Source organism: Cherax quadricarinatus, chromosome 31, assembly GCF_038502225.1.
Source record: "Cherax quadricarinatus isolate ZL_2023a chromosome 31, ASM3850222v1, whole genome shotgun sequence".
NCBI lineage: Eukaryota > Metazoa > Arthropoda > Malacostraca > Decapoda > Parastacidae > Cherax > Cherax quadricarinatus.
The window spans coordinates 16,995,270-17,012,436 of NC_091322.1; the positions used below are offsets into that span (position 1 = coordinate 16,995,270).

General features: G+C 42.1%; 1 protein-coding gene across 5 annotated transcripts in view; it reads right to left on the reverse strand.

Annotated features, from left to right (window-relative positions):
* Positions 1-1,111: 1,111 nt before the first annotated feature.
* Positions 1,112-17,167, reverse strand: part of LOC128698157 (trypsin-1-like) — a 31,591-nt gene continuing 15,535 nt past the window's right edge. For all 5 annotated transcript variants that reach the window (XM_070090228.1, XM_053790277.2, XM_053790260.2 and 2 more), the window contains 3 exons: positions 8,884-8,990; positions 3,365-3,490; positions 1,112-1,750 (listed from right to left, as the gene is read on the reverse strand). In XM_070090228.1, coding sequence (XP_069946329.1) covers positions 1,541-1,750; positions 3,365-3,490; positions 8,884-8,990 — 443 coding nt within the window. In that variant the 3' untranslated portion in view covers positions 1,112-1,540. The remainder of the gene's footprint in view (positions 1,751-3,364; positions 3,491-8,883; positions 8,991-17,167) is intronic.

A 17,167-nucleotide genomic window follows, 5' to 3' on the forward strand; every position in this document is an offset into this window, starting at 1 on the left:
GTTGGGAGGAGGTAAATGTGTCCTTCCCTAGGTGAACAGGTGACAATTTTGATCAAAATTAGCCCTTTAACTGTCGCAACCCCCAATCCTAGAGTCTCTCAGTGTGGCAAAATATTTGAGAAAAAAAAAAAAAAGTTATGAAATGATAAAGAATCTTTTCCTGATGGTAATGACACGAAAAGTACGAAATTTGATGGAAAACTCGTGGAATTACACTCGCGAAGTTAGCGATCTCGGCAATATTTACGCATTGGCGATTCTGCCCACTTTGAGCCCTATTTTCGGCCAATTCCTTTGTTCCGGTCTACTAAACAGCTATTTCTGTAGAACTCCATTTGTTCTATCGATTTGAGTACAAGAAACTGCCCATTTACGATTTCAACTACCCAATAGTCAAACTGGCAATTTGGCCAATTTCACACAAATTAAAAAATATGCCAATTTCAAAATAGGGTCCAGATTTAACAATGCATACATTCCTGGCACTAAAATAACATTTTCTCTGTTCATCAGTCACATCTCCAGACCCCTCTTATATTACTCTTGGTTTCTATTTTGAATTTTTATTCACACAAAAAATAGAAGATTTACAGTTATGCAGACTACTGCATTATTGTAATAATTGTATAAATAATGTCAACCCATTCGTGACTGTGTATTAGAATGGCTAGTTGAACATTTATTGGACATTGTCGTCATTTGTTTGCTCTTGAACATCGGCAAAAATCGAACATTTATACTACTTTGAGCTCTATTTTAAGGTCCTTTTCATAGTGAAACTAATCAAAACCACCTATGTCTTCCATTCTATTAAATGAAACCAAGACAAGAATACAAAAAATACTATACGAAAATACACCTCAAAGTCGGCATTTTAATCCAAAAACAGTTGGAATTTTTTTTTCTCATTATGCACTGTGCGCTACAGGATTTTTTTATACTGTGCACACTGACCACACAGACCCATTCTCTCACATGTGGGAGTACCAGCTTTCTCCCGCTTGATCTGAAGTCGCTAGAATTTTTGAGCATACATACGTCAAACACATTAGCTTGTAAGACATATATACGACCGAAACAGTCAAAGGGTTAAACCAAAGAAACTTCTAAACAAATCTTAAATGTGAATTATTAATTCTGCACAGATTTGGGTTGTTAAAACTAAAATATACAGAATTTATACATTATATTTTTTGTATAAAATTTTTGTAAACCTCTACATATTAAATGGTTACTCTATGAATTGTGTAATAAAAAATTACCTACTCATAACACAGTTATTCGTCTATATAAATATTTGGTTCAAATGTAGCACGCATTACAAATGCTATTATTTAATCAAGAACTTGCAACATACAATCTTAAGAAACTGACAGTATAAGTAATATAGTACTGTATCAATAATGTACTGAACAATAACTCATAATTTAACTGTTTTATGACAATTTTGATTATAATCTCTTTACAATCAGTCACAGGAAAAGCAGAAAAAAAACATTACCAGTACTACACTGTATACCTAGTTACCTTTTTTTTTTTTTTAATTTCCAGCAGCCTGTGACATATTTATGTCACCCGAGTTGATCTCACTCTGAGCAATTTTAAGGTATATCCAGAGTAGATACTGTGTTATCCTAGTGTAGACCCCGGGGTAACCTTTACGACCACACCCGTACCCAAAGCTGACTATTCCAACTTGTGTCCACCTGCCCTCTGGGCCTTCACTGACCAGAGGACCACCAGAGTCTCCCTGAGAAAAAACATTGAATTAATATGCATATCCTTATTTTAGGAAGCACCACACTCTTAACCATACAGTGCCTTGGCAATGGAAGGGGTGAGGAGTAATCAGGTTTGATCTAAGGAAGGAGGGAGGTTAGCTCCAATTCCTTTGATCAAGAACCCTTCACTTGCACCGAGGTCTTCTTTCAACAAACCAGTCATATCCCACCGAGGCAGGGTGGCCCATAAAAGAAAAATGAAAGTTTCTCTTCTTAAATTTAGTATTATATACGTACATGTAGTGAAGGAGTTGCTAGCTCCTTGCTCCCAGCATTTTAGTTGCCTCTTAATGACACGCATGGCTTATGGAGAAAATTTTACTGCACTTTCCCCATGGAGTTGCACTGAGGTATCCTCATTAAATGGTTAACATGCAGAGAGCTGTATTAAAGTGTTCATCAGGGTATGATTAAGGTTTCCATGAATCTGCATACGGTATACTTTTAAGGAAGTGCTAAACCCATAAGGGTTATAAAGTTGCTGAAGGATTAAGTTACTGTGCAAGCCATTGCTACTAATAATAAATAATTATAATATATATTTAGGCATTAGGTTGGTAGACAGCAACCACCCAGGGGGGTACTACCGTCCTGCCAAGCGAGTGTGAAATGAAAGCCTGTAATTGTTTTACATGATGGTAGGATTGCTGGTGTCCATTTTTCTGTCTCAAACATGCAAGGTTTCAAGTACGTCTTGCTACTTCTACTTACACTTACATCACACTACACATACATGTACAAGCATATATATACACACCCCTCTGGGTTTTCTTCTATTTCCTTACTAGTTCTTGTTCTTTTTTATTTTCTTTTGCCTCCATGAGGAGGTGGAAAAGAATTCTTCCTCCGCAAGCCATGCGTGTTGTAAGAGGCGACTAAAATGCTGGGAGCAAGGGGCTAGTAACCCCTTCTCCTGTATATATTGCTAAATGTAAAAGGAGAAACTTTAATTTTTTCTTTTGGGCCGCCCCGCCTCGGTGGGATATGGCCGGTGTGTTGAAAGATAGATATATAAAGCTAAACCCAAATGAACTGTTCAATCCTGTCTTGAAATAAAAATGCACCTCAAACTGTGCAAGTTGGTCTATTTGTTTGACTTGCCATATTTTATCATTTGTATGCTTCATACTTGGCCAATACCTATGGCTTACAAAGAGCTCCCTTATTTGGGCAATTAATTTTATTTTGCTCTGGGATAAAATTTATTATGCTCTGGAATAGAATTCATACCCTTCTGCACATTTTACATTACGTATTGTGAAGTTATGGTTTCTGGCATATACTGGGCAATACTCTAAAATTTAGTCTGCCAATTATGAGTGCTCAATGGAAGGTACATCTGAGACTACATTTGAAGTTTTCATCACCCAGTAATGAATAGAAATGAGCGAGGAGCTTACAGTCTCCAGATACAAATAACTGCATCTATCCTCCTTTTCCTTGGATCAAACCCAATTACTGTACCTCCCTCCCCCCAGACACTACATAACCCTTAAGAGTTTAAACCACTTCATGATGATTATTAAAATAATAGTATCTTTTCAACACTTTTTCCAATTAAACGTCTCATTCTGCACACTCACCTTACAAGAGTCCCTACTCACACCGTCTGAAAAATTGTGAAGAGTACACAACATTTTGGTAGAGATTGGAATTATACCTTCGTATCGTTGTCTACAGTCTTCAACCTTCAGAAATGGAAGGCTTACCTGTGAATAATGGATAGGTTCAGCAATATATTTTTTTAAGCAGGGGAAACTAAACCCACAGGGATCATGCCATACCTGGGGAATGAAAGGCAATCAGGTTTGATCACAAAGTGGACAAGTCCAATTTGCTGGATCAAGAGCCCTTCACCAGTGTGAAGGAATGTCCCATGAAGGGTAGATTTACTGATACTGTATAACCTTTAACTAAAGATAAAAAATAAAAATGTTTGCCATAAAGAGCATGGCATAGAATAAAAGCAACATCTTACCACTATTCTAATTAACATTATTTTAGTAACCAGTAATTTTATAAAACAAACAGTAGTCTTAAAAGTTGTTAATGCTAACTGCTTTGGTCTCATCTGAAGTAGCTGGTTTTAGAGTAAAGTTTTTGCTTTATAATTTGATTATAACCCACATTAAGCATTACATATTCATTTTAAAATCAATATAACGGACTAACTGGGAGGGGATGGGGGAGCAGTGGCTGGTCTTTCTGATTTATTTATTTAATGTCTTTGCAAACAGTACATTGAGATTGTGTATATACAATAGTGGGTTGCAATACAAAGAGAGCCTCTATTATGCCTTGGCATTATGGGCCAACTTAACATTATTGGCTTACAGTCTACTTAATACTAAGGAGTAGTATATCATAGTTGTACAGTAGGAAAGTAATTATTTCATAGTTGTACAGTAGAATATTAATTATAAATGAATCAAAATTTGTATAATACAAAGATATATTTATATTCTAAAATGCTTTTGTGAAAAACAATGATTCAATTATATTCCTGTCAACAACGGATAAAAGGTTCAATGTGATTGTTTCAGTTATGATGTGGGAGTATATAGGTGAGTAAATGTGTACTGAGTATTTAGTATTTAGTCTAGGGTGATTAAGTGGCTTTTGAGAAGTCTTAAATTGATTTTCAGACTGGGTTACTTTAATATCTTCTGATAATGAATTCCATATTTTGGGGCCCTTTATGTGTATAGAGTTTTTACACAGTGTGATATGGACACAAGGTATATCAAAAAGAGATCTGTGTCTTGTGTTGTGGTCATGTGTCCTGTTTAGGTTGGTGAGGAAAAGTTTGAGTGGAGGGTTTATAGTTGCACGTATTGTTCTGTGCATATAGTAGGCACATGAATAAGTATGGATGTTCTTAATGGTAAGCAGATTCAGACTTTTGAAAATTGGTGGAGTATGCTGGCAGGAGTGGGAATTTGTTATTCTTACTGCTCCCTTTTGCTGGGTTATTAGGGGTTTTAGGCAAGTGGATGTTGTTGATCCCCATGCACAAATTCCATATGTAAGATAAGGGCATGTGAGTGAATGGTACAGTGCCAGGAGAGCTGATTGTGGAACATAGTACCTTATCTTTGATAGTATGCCTACAGTCTTGGAGATTTTCTTGATTTGTTGTACGTGTATCCAGAACTTAAGGCTACTGTCAAGGTGGATACCTAGGAATTTTCCCTCCGAGTCTTGTGACTGATGATCCATTTAGTGTAATGTTAATTGGATCATTTGCAGCTCTATTATTTGCTGGTTTAAATTGAATTTTGTGCAGAGATTTAAAAGCTCGTGTGAGTGTGAGTTTTCATCAGAACTGCCTCCTGGTGTTATTACTGCAACAATATTATTTGCTATATTCCTCCATTTTAGGTGCCTTAAGTTGAAATCCCCCAGGAGCAAGATGTTGGGTGCAGGAGCTGGAAGATTTTCCAGACAGTGGTCAATTTTTAACAGCTGTTCCTGGAATTGCTGGGATGTTGCATCCAGAGGCTTGTAGACTACCACAATGACTAGGTTTTGGTTCTCGACCTTTACTGCTAAAACTTCCACTACATCATTCGAGGCATTAAGCAGTTCTGTGCAAACAAACGATTCTGCAATGTACAGGCCAACCCCCTCCCCCCTTTTGCCTGTTCACTGTCACATCTGTATAGGTTGTAACCTGGGATCCATATTTCGTTGTCTAAGTGATCCTTTATGTGGGTCTCGGTGAAAGCCGCGAACATTGCCTTTGCCTCTGCAAGCAGTCCACGGATGAAAGGTATTTTGTTGTTTGTTGCTGGCTTTAGACCCTGTATATTTGCAAAGAAGAATGTCATCAGACTGGTGGTATTGTTGGTACTGGGGGGTGATTTTTTTTCCGGCATTAGTATCTGTATCTGTTGGTTTGGAGTGGAGGTCATCGACTGTGGTTCCACTCCAGGAATGACTGGATTTGGTGTACAATTTCTGCCATTTCCTGCCAGTTTTTTTTTCCTTCCTGGCACTAAAAAACCTCTCCCTCTTGAGTGGCTGTGGCTACCCAGGTTTTCCCATGGCCTGGATGTTTTGTATCTTTTTGTCCCCTTTAGATGGTGTGCCTGGCAATTTAAGTTATAGCACAGTCTTTCCTGTACTGAAGAGGTACACATTTCAGGGTGAAAAAGCTTACAGGAAGGGAGTTTGCATTTTCCTGTTGTCATTTGGGCACGGCATTTTCTAGGGTGGTCATAGTTGCACGTCCCATCTGTTTTTCCAGATTTCCCATGTCTGCAGATACCAAGTGCATAGTATGTGCACAGGCTTGGTTTCCATTTGCCTTGGGTTTCTGTGACTGTATTCCCTGTTGGTGCATGTTTACCTGTCTTATTCCTATCTTCCCTAGCACCAACAATGGAGCTCCCACCAGTTGTTTTTGGTAATATATCCTCACTATCGCTAGTGGAGTCCTCTTGTTTGCTATTTCCTGTTGTATTTCTTGTTTGCAATATTGGTTTTATCTTATCTTTGACTACACTTGTTTCCCCACTACAGCTCCTGTCCCCTATGAGGTCATTTATATGCATTCCTTCCTGCGTATAATTCCAGACTACCTGGACAAAATCTCCAGCTTCACCATTACTGTCTCCCAGGACAGCACCTCCAACTTCACCATTACTGTCTCCCAGGACAGCATCTCCAGCTTCACCATTACTGTCTCCCAGGACAGTACCTCCAGCTTCACCATTACTGTCTCCCAGGACAGCACTATCAGCCCCACATTTACTGACTACCAGGACATCACCTCCAGCCTTACAGTTTCTGACTACATGGCCAGTATCAAGGGCAGTACCATTCAGCCCAGACTTTTTATGTTCCCATCTGTTGTAGAAAGCTTCCAGGTTGTCTATGAAAGCAGCTTTGATGTTATCCTCTTTCAATACCCTTGTGATTTTAGTCCACAGATTTATCTCATTTGGGCATACCCAAAAACACTTCCCTGTTTTAATACTGCTTGTAGCTAGTTCTTGGATATCTGCAAGTGACGAACGGTCGAGCCTCAACCCTTGTTTATTAATCGCTGTATCTAGCTTTTCTAGTTTTTCTTTTTGGCCTCCACCACAATAAATGCTATATTATCACTATAGTTGACTAGTGGAAATTTTGGAGGAGGGACGCTTTTTCTGTAGTAATTACTTCTCGTTGTGTCTATTGCGACCGCTGGTAACTACAGGTTATATGAAATTCACAGTAACGTCTGGTATTTCAAGAAAAAGAAACTAATGAAAGTCACTCCACTAAGTACCATTATAATACTGGTTAGTTGCTACTACAACACTGTATTCTGCTATTCACTGGTATCACTAGATTATATGCGAGTACACTAGCAGGCCAGGAAGATTATTAAAACAGCTGACCACTGTGGTAAGATTCTGGCGACTTCTGGCACCTGCCTCTATAGGTTTATCACTTCATTTACAAATTCACCTGTTTTCAAATGATACTTTAGCCTTTATCATCTATATACTAGGGAGCCACTGTAGTATACACTAACACTATGTATACACAATGCTATCAGGGAGACTTTCTTTCCTCTGACAAGAAAAGTTCAATTATTATTATTTTTTCACACGGCACCCAGGCCTATGATTCCCCTCTGGTAGTAAACTCTGCTAGGTAGTGCACACTAACTCTGCTTTTTTGACTAAGTATATAATGTTTTCCGCCCAAGATTGGTTCCAGGTGCTAGAGGGATGTATCGTATAGGATTGATGACAAATTAAAGTTCTAGCACGTAAGAGCGACCGTGAAAACATGAGAAAACCCGGAGCACAACGAGGCACGCTGACACACACATAGTATAGTACAGTATATAGTATAGTATATAATATAGTATATAGTACAGTGGAACCCCGGACTTCGTACTTAATCCATTCCAGAAGATTGATCTAAATCCGAAACGTATGAAAACCGAAGTAATAAATCCCACAAGAAATAATGTAAATACAATTAATCCTTCCCAGACACCCAAAAATATTAACAAAAAATAAACTTTTTAATGGGTAACTATACTTTTACATACAGAAAAATATAAATATAAATGACTAATTTTAATGATAAATGAACATTACATACCTTAATCACTGAAGAAGGCACCTTCTCCCCTCTCTCTTCCTGCTCTTCTGAAGCAATTTTATCGTGTTTCTCGCCTTTACCAAAGGGCTAGCACAAGGAACTTTCTTTGGGCCCATGGTGGCTTATTTCGCAGTCGCAATCAATAAACAAGCACAAAGATTGCAAAAGGTTTCGAATGAATGCTCGCTCAACCAGTGACAGAGGCAGACAGACATGCACACGAGAGTGGCGGCATCCCAGGCTGGCGGATGCGTCCGATACGTACGATTTCCAGATGGAGGTACAAAATCTAGACCAAAATTTTGCCCAAGTTTTCTAAATCCAAATTGTACGATATTCGGACCGTACGAAAACCAGAGTTCCACTGTATTTATTTCTACAAGTACATACATGTACAAGGTATATAGGCCTAGCTGACATCAATGACATACTACTATAAAGAAAGCCGCTTGTTATGCTGAGCATTTCGGGTAAATTAGGTCAGTTTTGTCCCAGGATGCAACCCACATCAGTCGACTAATGGGTGAACAATCGACTGATGGGTGAATAGGGACAGCAGGTGTCTTATGGAAACAAGTCCCTATGTTTTTCAGCCATACCGGAGATTCGAACATTGGACCTCAGTGTGCAAGCCGAGTGCCCTAGCGATCGAGCTAGAACATTATCACTATCATGTGTTAAGGTTCTTCTTGCACAAGATGTACAGTATGGATGTGCTCAATTACTGTACCTCCAACAGGCAAATGTAATCTTCCTAGATAACTTTAGTATTATTACAATTAGAATCATGGAGGAGTGCTAAACCTGTAGGATTATACAGGGTCTGTGGGGAGGGGGATGGAAGGTATTCAGATTCAGTTCAGGGAACTGAAGCACCGATCCAATCCAATTTCCTAGATAAAGAGCCCCTCACCAGCACCAAGGAACCTTCATTGAGGGGAGATAACTTTAGTAATATTTATAGTTTTACCCTACAAAATATGATATACCATACTACCTGGAGAAGAACCTTTGATGGCTGCCCATCTTCCTTTGTTAGTCCCCAGCCTGTTACTAGTCCATCAAAATCAGCACTGCCATTAACTATAGAAACATCCCAATCCTCTGGAAGAGAAAGTTACATTACGTTAAAATATGCATTATTTACGTATTTAAAATCTTGTTTAAAGTGGAAAAAATAAGAGTATACATCACTTGCTTTATAAAAGTTTGGGAGAAATTTGCCTGAATCAAATAAATTTTGAGTCATGTCCATAACAGATAGCTCCTAAGACCGTAAAAAAAAAATTCATTAAAATTCTAGAATGTCCATGTCCTTCCAAAATGCTAAACATGCAGAAGGAACCTGAAATTTCAAGCAAGAGATTATGCAACTCAAATATCCTCAATGGTTTTAATATGCTAGGGAAAATTCATCCAAAGCCTTCTAAATTTCTTTTGCCATAGGTCAGCATTCCTCTGCATTAATCATAAAAACAAACTGACCTTCCAGTAAATTAAATATTCACTGTTAGGCAAGCAAGACAACAGTGCACTAACTTACACCATGGAAATCTCTCCAATTCACTTTCCCCACCTCCCCAAAAGAATCCTAGGCACTATGTGACCCCTGCAGGTTTAGCACTTCCAGGTTCAGGAGTTCTAGCCCCACCTTTTCTAAATGTAGAACAGATGGGGGCTCAAATTTATGATAAGAGGCCAGGTCATTTTTTTTAATCAGGTGCATAGGCACACCTGCAAACAATATCAAATCAATTCTAGAGGAAACAAATGCATGGATATGGGCCAAGGTACCGTACTCTGCTTACCAAGATGTTTTCTGACTGCACAGACTACTATATGAAAACAAGATTTAAGAACAAATGACTGAAGAATAGAAGTGGATACCCAGATCCCACAGGTGGCAAACCACTACCACAACCTAAGGAACCAATATCTTCAATCTGTATTTCAAAGTTAGCCCATTCCCCCTCACTCAAGTCACCCATGCCCTTCTCCCCCTTATTCCCCATCCCGAATGACACCTTCTGTATCCAAACTGATGTGGGGGGATATACCACACTATTCTGTTAACCATCCTTAAGAATCCAGATTCATCAAGACTGACCATCATATTTCTAGGCTGAGGGACTAGTCTCGAACTCCTACAACAACAAGTCTTCCCCTCTTTAAGGGAGGTTCCTTGCAGCGGTAAAGAGGCTATTGGTCTGAGGAATTGAACCTCTTGGTCTTCCTCCGACTGAACCTAATTACCCCCCAATCCTCCCTTCCCTTCCCCACCCTCCCCTCCCCCCACCTTGTTTCCCGTCCCATTTGTAGCCTCTGGGGTCCTCCCCTCTGGCATTAGTTTCTAGGTAGGGGGTGGAGTGCTGGGGTTTGTCCCATTCCGTGAGGTCCCTCAGGGTGGTGTGGTTTGCCGTGGAATCTGAATTATCTGAAGGTGCCCTGCTCCCTTCCCGGATTTCTGGGAAGACGGGGGGTGCCCTTCGGGTAATGGGTGTATCTCTGGAAGCTGCCCGTCGGTTCTGGGAGGTGGCGGCCGAAGGGGTATACTTTGTGGCGGGGTTCCGACTGCCCTTTCTTTTGTCTGCCGAGGTAGCTTGGTAGATGCGAGGCTGCTATCCCAAAGCACTGGTTTCCTGGAATGAAGGGTAGGGTATGGCATGGGTTCCACACTGCATCATCACCCCCTGTGGGCTCGAGGCCCTCTCGGATGAGGGGGGAGAGCTTTCAGCCCTTCCACGTTTCCTAGTGACTGTCCCTCAGCTGTCCCTTTTTTTTTTTTTTTCTTTCCTTTTCTTTTTTTTTTAAAATAGCAAGAAAGGAGGTATCACAGAAGATGTACCTATTATTATGGAGTCTCTGTGCAGTGAAACCCTTCTTCCTCCCAGGCCCCATTTTGATCCAACATCCTGTTCTGACCCGGCTTTATTTACCTGGAGTTTACCTGGAGAGAGTTCTGGGGGTCAACGCCCCCGCAGCCCGGTCTGTGACCAGGCCTCCTGGTGGATCAGAGCCTGATCAACCAGGCTGTTACTGCTGGCTGCACGCAAACCAACGTATGAGCCACAGCCCGGCTGGTCAGAAACCGACTTTAGGTGCTTGTCCAGTGCCAGCTTGAAGACTGCCAGGGGTCTGTTGTTAATCCCCCTTATGTATGCTGGGAGGCAGTTGAACAGTCTTGGGCCCCTGACACTTATTGCATGGTCTCTTAACGTGCTAGTGACACCCCTGCTTTTCATTGGGGGGATGTTGCATCGTCTGCCAAGTCTCTTGCTTTCGTAGCGAGTTATTTTTGTGTGCAAGTTCGGTACTAGTCACTCTAGGATTTTCCAAGTGTATATAATCGTGCATCTCTCCCGCCTGCATTCCAGGGAATACAGGTTCAGGAACCTTGAGCGCTCCCAGTAATTTAGGCATTTTTATCTCCATTATGCGCGCCGTGAAGGTTCTCTGTACATTTTCTAGGTCAGCAATTTCACCTGCCTTGAAAGGTGCTGTTAGTGTGCAGCAATATTCCAGCCTAGATAAAACAAGTGACCTAAAGAGTGTCATCATGGGCTTGGCATCCCTCGTTTTGAAGGTTCTCATTATCCATCCTGTCATTTTTCTAGCAGATGCGATCGATACAATGTTATGGTCCTTGAAGGCGAGATCCTCTGACATGATCACTCCCAGGTCTTTGATGTTGGTGTTTCGCTCTATTTTGTGGCCAGAATTTGTTTTGTACTCTGATGAAGATTTAATTTCCTCGTGTTTACCATATCTGAGTAATTGAAATTTCTCATTGTTGAACTTCATATTGTTTTCTGCAGCCCACTGAAAGATTTGGTTGATGTCCGCCTGGAGCGTTGCAGTGTCTGCAATGGAAGACACTGTCATGCAGATTCGGGTGTCATCTGCAAAGGAAGACACGGTGCTGTGGCTGACATCCTTGTCTATGTCAGATATGAGGATGAGGAACAAGATGGGAGCGAATACTGTGCCTTGTGGAACAGAGCTTTTCACCGTAGCTGCCTCGGACTTTACTCTGTTGACTACTACTACTACTCTGTGTTCTGTTAGTGAGGAAATTATAGATCCATCGACCGACTTTTCCTGTTATTCCTTTAGCACACATTTTGTGCGCTATTACGCCATGGTCACACTTGTTGAAGGCTTTTGCAAAGTCTGTATATATTACATCTGCATTCTTTTTGTCTTCTAGTTCATCTAGGACCTTGTAGAGATCCAATAGTTGAGACAGACAGGAGCGACCTGTTCTAAACCCATGTTGCCTGGGTTGTGTAATTTATGAGTTTCTAGATGGGTGGTGATCTTGCTTCTTAGGACCCTTTCAAAGATTTTTATGATATGGGATGTTAGTGCTATCGGTCTGTAGTTCTTTGCTATTGCTTTGCTGCCCCCTTTGTGGAGTGGGGCTATGTCTGTTGTTTTTAGTAACTGTGGGACGACCCCTGTGTCCATGCTCCCTCTCCATAGGATGGTAAAAGCTCGTGATAAGGGCTTCTTGCAGTTCTTGATGAACACTGAGTTCCACGAGTCTGGCCCTGGGGCAGAGTGCATGGGCATGTCATTTATCGCCATTCTCTCGACTCTTCTCATACCCCTGTACCTTCTGCCAGTGACGTTCCATCACCTGCCTTAGGTGTTGCAGCGTCACCCGTTACTGTTCTTGCCGCTGCTGCTAGAACACCTTTCACAATGTGTCTGGCTTCCCCAAATACGGTGCGACAGTTTTTGGATCTTCCACCTCCCTCAGGTCAGACCCCTTGTGGTACTGCTCCTAAGCATCCAAGACAACTTACTGACGACAGTTCGCTCAAAAACAACCTACATGACACTCGCTACCTTTGCATATCGGACTAACGAGTACGCAATGAACAACATTCTTTTCTTTACAAATGATGTCCCAAACATTAAATTTCTGATCATGGAATTGGTAAAACTCTTATGGCACGTTGGCCAAAATATATCTTTCCATGCTCCTCGAAGTGGTGCACCTGTTGTAACAGTACAGAATTCAGAACAAGCTCATACTCTCTCCTGCATCACTTCCATAGATAACATACCAGTCACCATTTGTAAGCATACTACTCATAATTCTTGCAGTAGTACTGTGGTCTTACTGTGTACCATTGTACAGAGTGATTTTTTTTTGTCTTGTGGCAAGGATATTTCAGAACAATTAGCCCTTCAGAACCTCAATATTCTTAAGATAGATACATACATCCTGCCTGCTCGTGGGCGGAGGTGCTTTCCTAGTAACATCGCTCATTTAACCTTCGACTGTCGTGAACTTCCACCCTCAGTCTAAATTATGGGACATCGCCTAGAGGTCCATCAAGTTGTTCCCACTCCCCAAGTGTCATAATTGCTGGCGTTTTGGACGCCCCGCTAAACACGGCAGGTCTGTGGCAGAATGCCTGGTCTGCAGTGCAGATCATTCTGATACGTCTTTTGTCTTCCCCCCTCCTTGTCTCAATTGCAGGGAACCTCATCCTTTTCACATCGTTGCCAGGTTTATCTAATGAACGAGAGATCCATTATCTTAAGGAGCGTGAGGGCCTCGCTTACACTATGGCTGTCTCAGCTCCACCTCCAATGTAAACTCCCTCGTGTCCTGTATGCTTGGGTAGCCCGAAGACCTCCAACCTCGATGGTTCTCCTGCCTCCCAATCACCCTGCATCAGTCTTCCGGGGTCGCCCCAGTTTCTAATTCTTTTGCAGTTTTATCCTCCGACAGTCCTACCTCCGCACCACTTCCTACTTCTTCGTTTCGCTTGGTTGCTCCTCATTCTACTAGACCTCGCAGCCCTACACTTTCTTCATGTCCATCACCTGCGCAGAATGTATCTCCTACCTCAGAGCCTAGTTCTCGCCCCCTTTCCAGCTCTCTCACGAAGGTAGAGGTTCACCCCCCTCGTGTAGTCCCCTCTTCTGTGTCATCTCTGTCTTCCTCCATAGTTACTCTCAAACCACCTTCCTCTTCCGATACTCTGCAGGCCTCTTCTACCCCAGCCGATGCATCTCTCCAGGTTCATACTCCCTACCCTCCCCCCCTCAGACCTCTTTGGTTGCCTCTGTAGGTACTCCAGCCTTTCCTTGCAATGCCTCTCCTGTTTCTTAACATCATGGCATCATCAGCTTCCTTAACAACCGAGACTTTAGATACTACCTCTAGCTATACTGCTGTGACAACATCCCTGATGGACACCAATGCACCTCCTTCTATCCCTTCTATTTCAAGACCCTTGCAACAGCCTATTCCTCTGCAACATTCAAATTCTTCCTTTCTCACAAGCTTTCAGTTACCCCCACACGTTGACTTTACAGATCCTACAAGCCCATAGGTTTTATCGTTTCTTATTGTTGCCAATTTTATTTCTGTACATAATGTATTTTTACAATGGAATATTCATGGCCTTAGGGGCAATTGAGGAGAACTCCAGTGTTGCTCCCCCAGTTGTCCCCAGTATGTGCTGGGCTGTAAGAGCCCAAACTTTGTTCTGCTGTCATTCACCCAGTTTCAGGCTATGTGCTGTTACATTCTTCCAATCCTTTACCTGACTAATCATTTAATGAAAGCGAGCTTCTTGTGCACATTGATATAATGTATCAAGTTTTTGTTCATTTCCTGATGCATTATACTACAGCTCATTTATTTACACAAGATGGTTTACAGTTTGCTCTATCTCTCCCTCACGAGCATTCTGTATCTATGATAACGTGTTTTTAATTTCTTCTCTACCGCTGCCCATCACGTTGGGCAATTTTAACGCTCACCATCACCTGGGGGAGGGTCCCACTGTGACTCTCGTGGTGATCAGTTAGAGACTTCTCACTTCTCATCCTCTTCATGTTTTAAAATACAGGTGCTCCTACCCATCTTGACTCACACTCAGTCTCTCTCCTGCATTGATCTTTCTATCGGTTCCTCGCCCATTGCACTTGATTTCACGTGGTCTGTTCTTCCAGATTTACATGATAGTGATCACTTTCCTATCCTTCTTACTTCTACATACACCCAACCATTTCATAGCCCTCGTTGGCAACTTGCTCGAGCAGACTGGGACTTGTACTCCCATCTTACCACCTGTTGCAAAGACTCAGTTTCATTGTCTATTGATAAACTGGTGCACCAATTTTCGACCTTAGTCTTAACTGTGGCAATGCATTCTATCCCCCAAACCTCAGGTAGGCATTCTCAGACTTGCATACCTTGGTCTCCTACATGTGCCCATGCAATGCGTTTGAAATGTGCTCCGTGGGGCCATTATCAACATAACCATACCACTGAGCATCTGCTGGATTTTAAGTGGGCAAGGGCAGTTGCTTGCTGCATCATACGCGTCTTCCCCTATGTGCGTGATTTGGAAAAAGGTGTAGAAATTGTGTGGCAAGTACACTCCGAACCCAGCTCCTGTCTTGTGGGTTGCTGGAGTTGACGTCACAGAACCCTTTGAAGTTGCCACAGAAATCGGAACTATCTTGACCGTATCCTGAGGGCTTCACTTCTGTTCTTCATTTCTTGCATCTAAACCTATCAAAGAGCAATTGCCCTTAGATTTCTCCTCCGATGGATTGGAGCTGTATAATGCACCTTTTACTCTTTTAGAATTAGAGTCCACGCTTTCCATTTGCCGGCCATTGACACCGGGACCAGATATCTACATCAGAATGATACATCTCCATTCTATGGCCCTTCCTGTTCTTTTACATCTTTTCAATCTAATTTGGGAACGAGGGGTTCTCCCTCAACACTGGAAATTGGCTACTGTACTACTGTTTTGCAAACTGGGCACCTCGGGGCTTGACACCCCTCACTATCGTCCCATTGCCCTGACCAGTATGGTCTGCACGGTGATGGAACAATTGGTGAATAGATGTCTGATGTGGTTCTTAGAGACGCACAATAGCCTTTCCCCTCGCCAATATGGCTTTTGCAAAGGCCGCTCTACTTTAGACCCCCTGCTCCACTTAGATATGTATATTCGAAATGCCTTTGTTAACAACCACTTGTCCTAGCAGTCTTTTTGGATCTAAAGAAGGCATATGACACCACTTGGAGGTGTAATATTTAGCCCAAACCCACTATAGGCCTCCACGGTAATCTACCAAACTTCATCGCTGCTTTCTTATCCAATAGACATTTTTGGGTACGTATTGGCACCTTGCTTTCCTCGGACTTTGTACAAGCCGAGGGAGTCCTACAAGGTTATCCTCAGCACTACTATTTCTGTTAGCTATAAATGACCTACCTTCCGTTCTTCCTTCGAATATTTGGTCATCACTTTATGCTGACTTCGCTATAGCTTATTCGGGCGCTGACTCAACTAGTAGCAGCCCCCTTCAAGTTGTGATAGCAAGTCTCCCTTTGGACCACTTCATGACTAAATTTTCTAATACGAAAACCCAATTCATCACCTTCACTAGACGTCCACTTATTCCAGATGCTCCCTTGTACTTACACGGTTCACATATTCCGGCACATGATATGGTCAAGTTCCTGGGCCTGCTCTTTGATCGCCGGCTGATGTGGAGACTCACATTTCTTCTTTAAAGATAACTTAACATGGTCGGCTAAATCTCCTTAAGGTTCTCGCACATCGTTCATGGGGAGCCGATCGTCGCACTCTCCTCAGTTTGCATTCCACCCTAGTTTTGTCCAAGCTAGATTATGGTGACCAAATCTATTCTGCGGTCTCTCCCACAACTCTAAGTTTGATCCCATTCATCACCAAGGTCTCCATCTGTGCCTTGGTGCCTTTCGTTCATCCCCTGTCGAGAGCCTCTATGCAGAAGCGAATATTCCATCCTTGTCCAATCGCCGTGATGCTCATTGTGTTCGCTATTACGTTAGATCTCACGACCTCCACAGTCCTTCCGTATATAGGATAGTCACTGATGTTAGTAGACGTTCTTCATTTGTTGCCCCTGTCTACTCCGTCCCTTTTCTCTCTGCCTACATTCCCTCTTGTCTTCTCTTCAGTTACCATCTTTGTTCATGTAGCATCTCATTTTTCCCTGCCCCCTTAGGAAGTTCCAGCTGTTTGTGTCTGTTCTTTCCCACTGCCATGAGCGGAAGCCCAACTACCGACGGTAGCTTCCCGCTCTCTTTCTTGACCACTTCCGCTCTCATTCTCATGCCATCGAAGCGTACACCGATGGTTCCAAGTCTTCTGACAGCGTCGGATTCACAGCACTGTTTCTGGACAGTTTCATGCAAAGGCATTTATCCTCGGCTAGCATTTTTACGGCTGAATTGTATGCCATTCTTG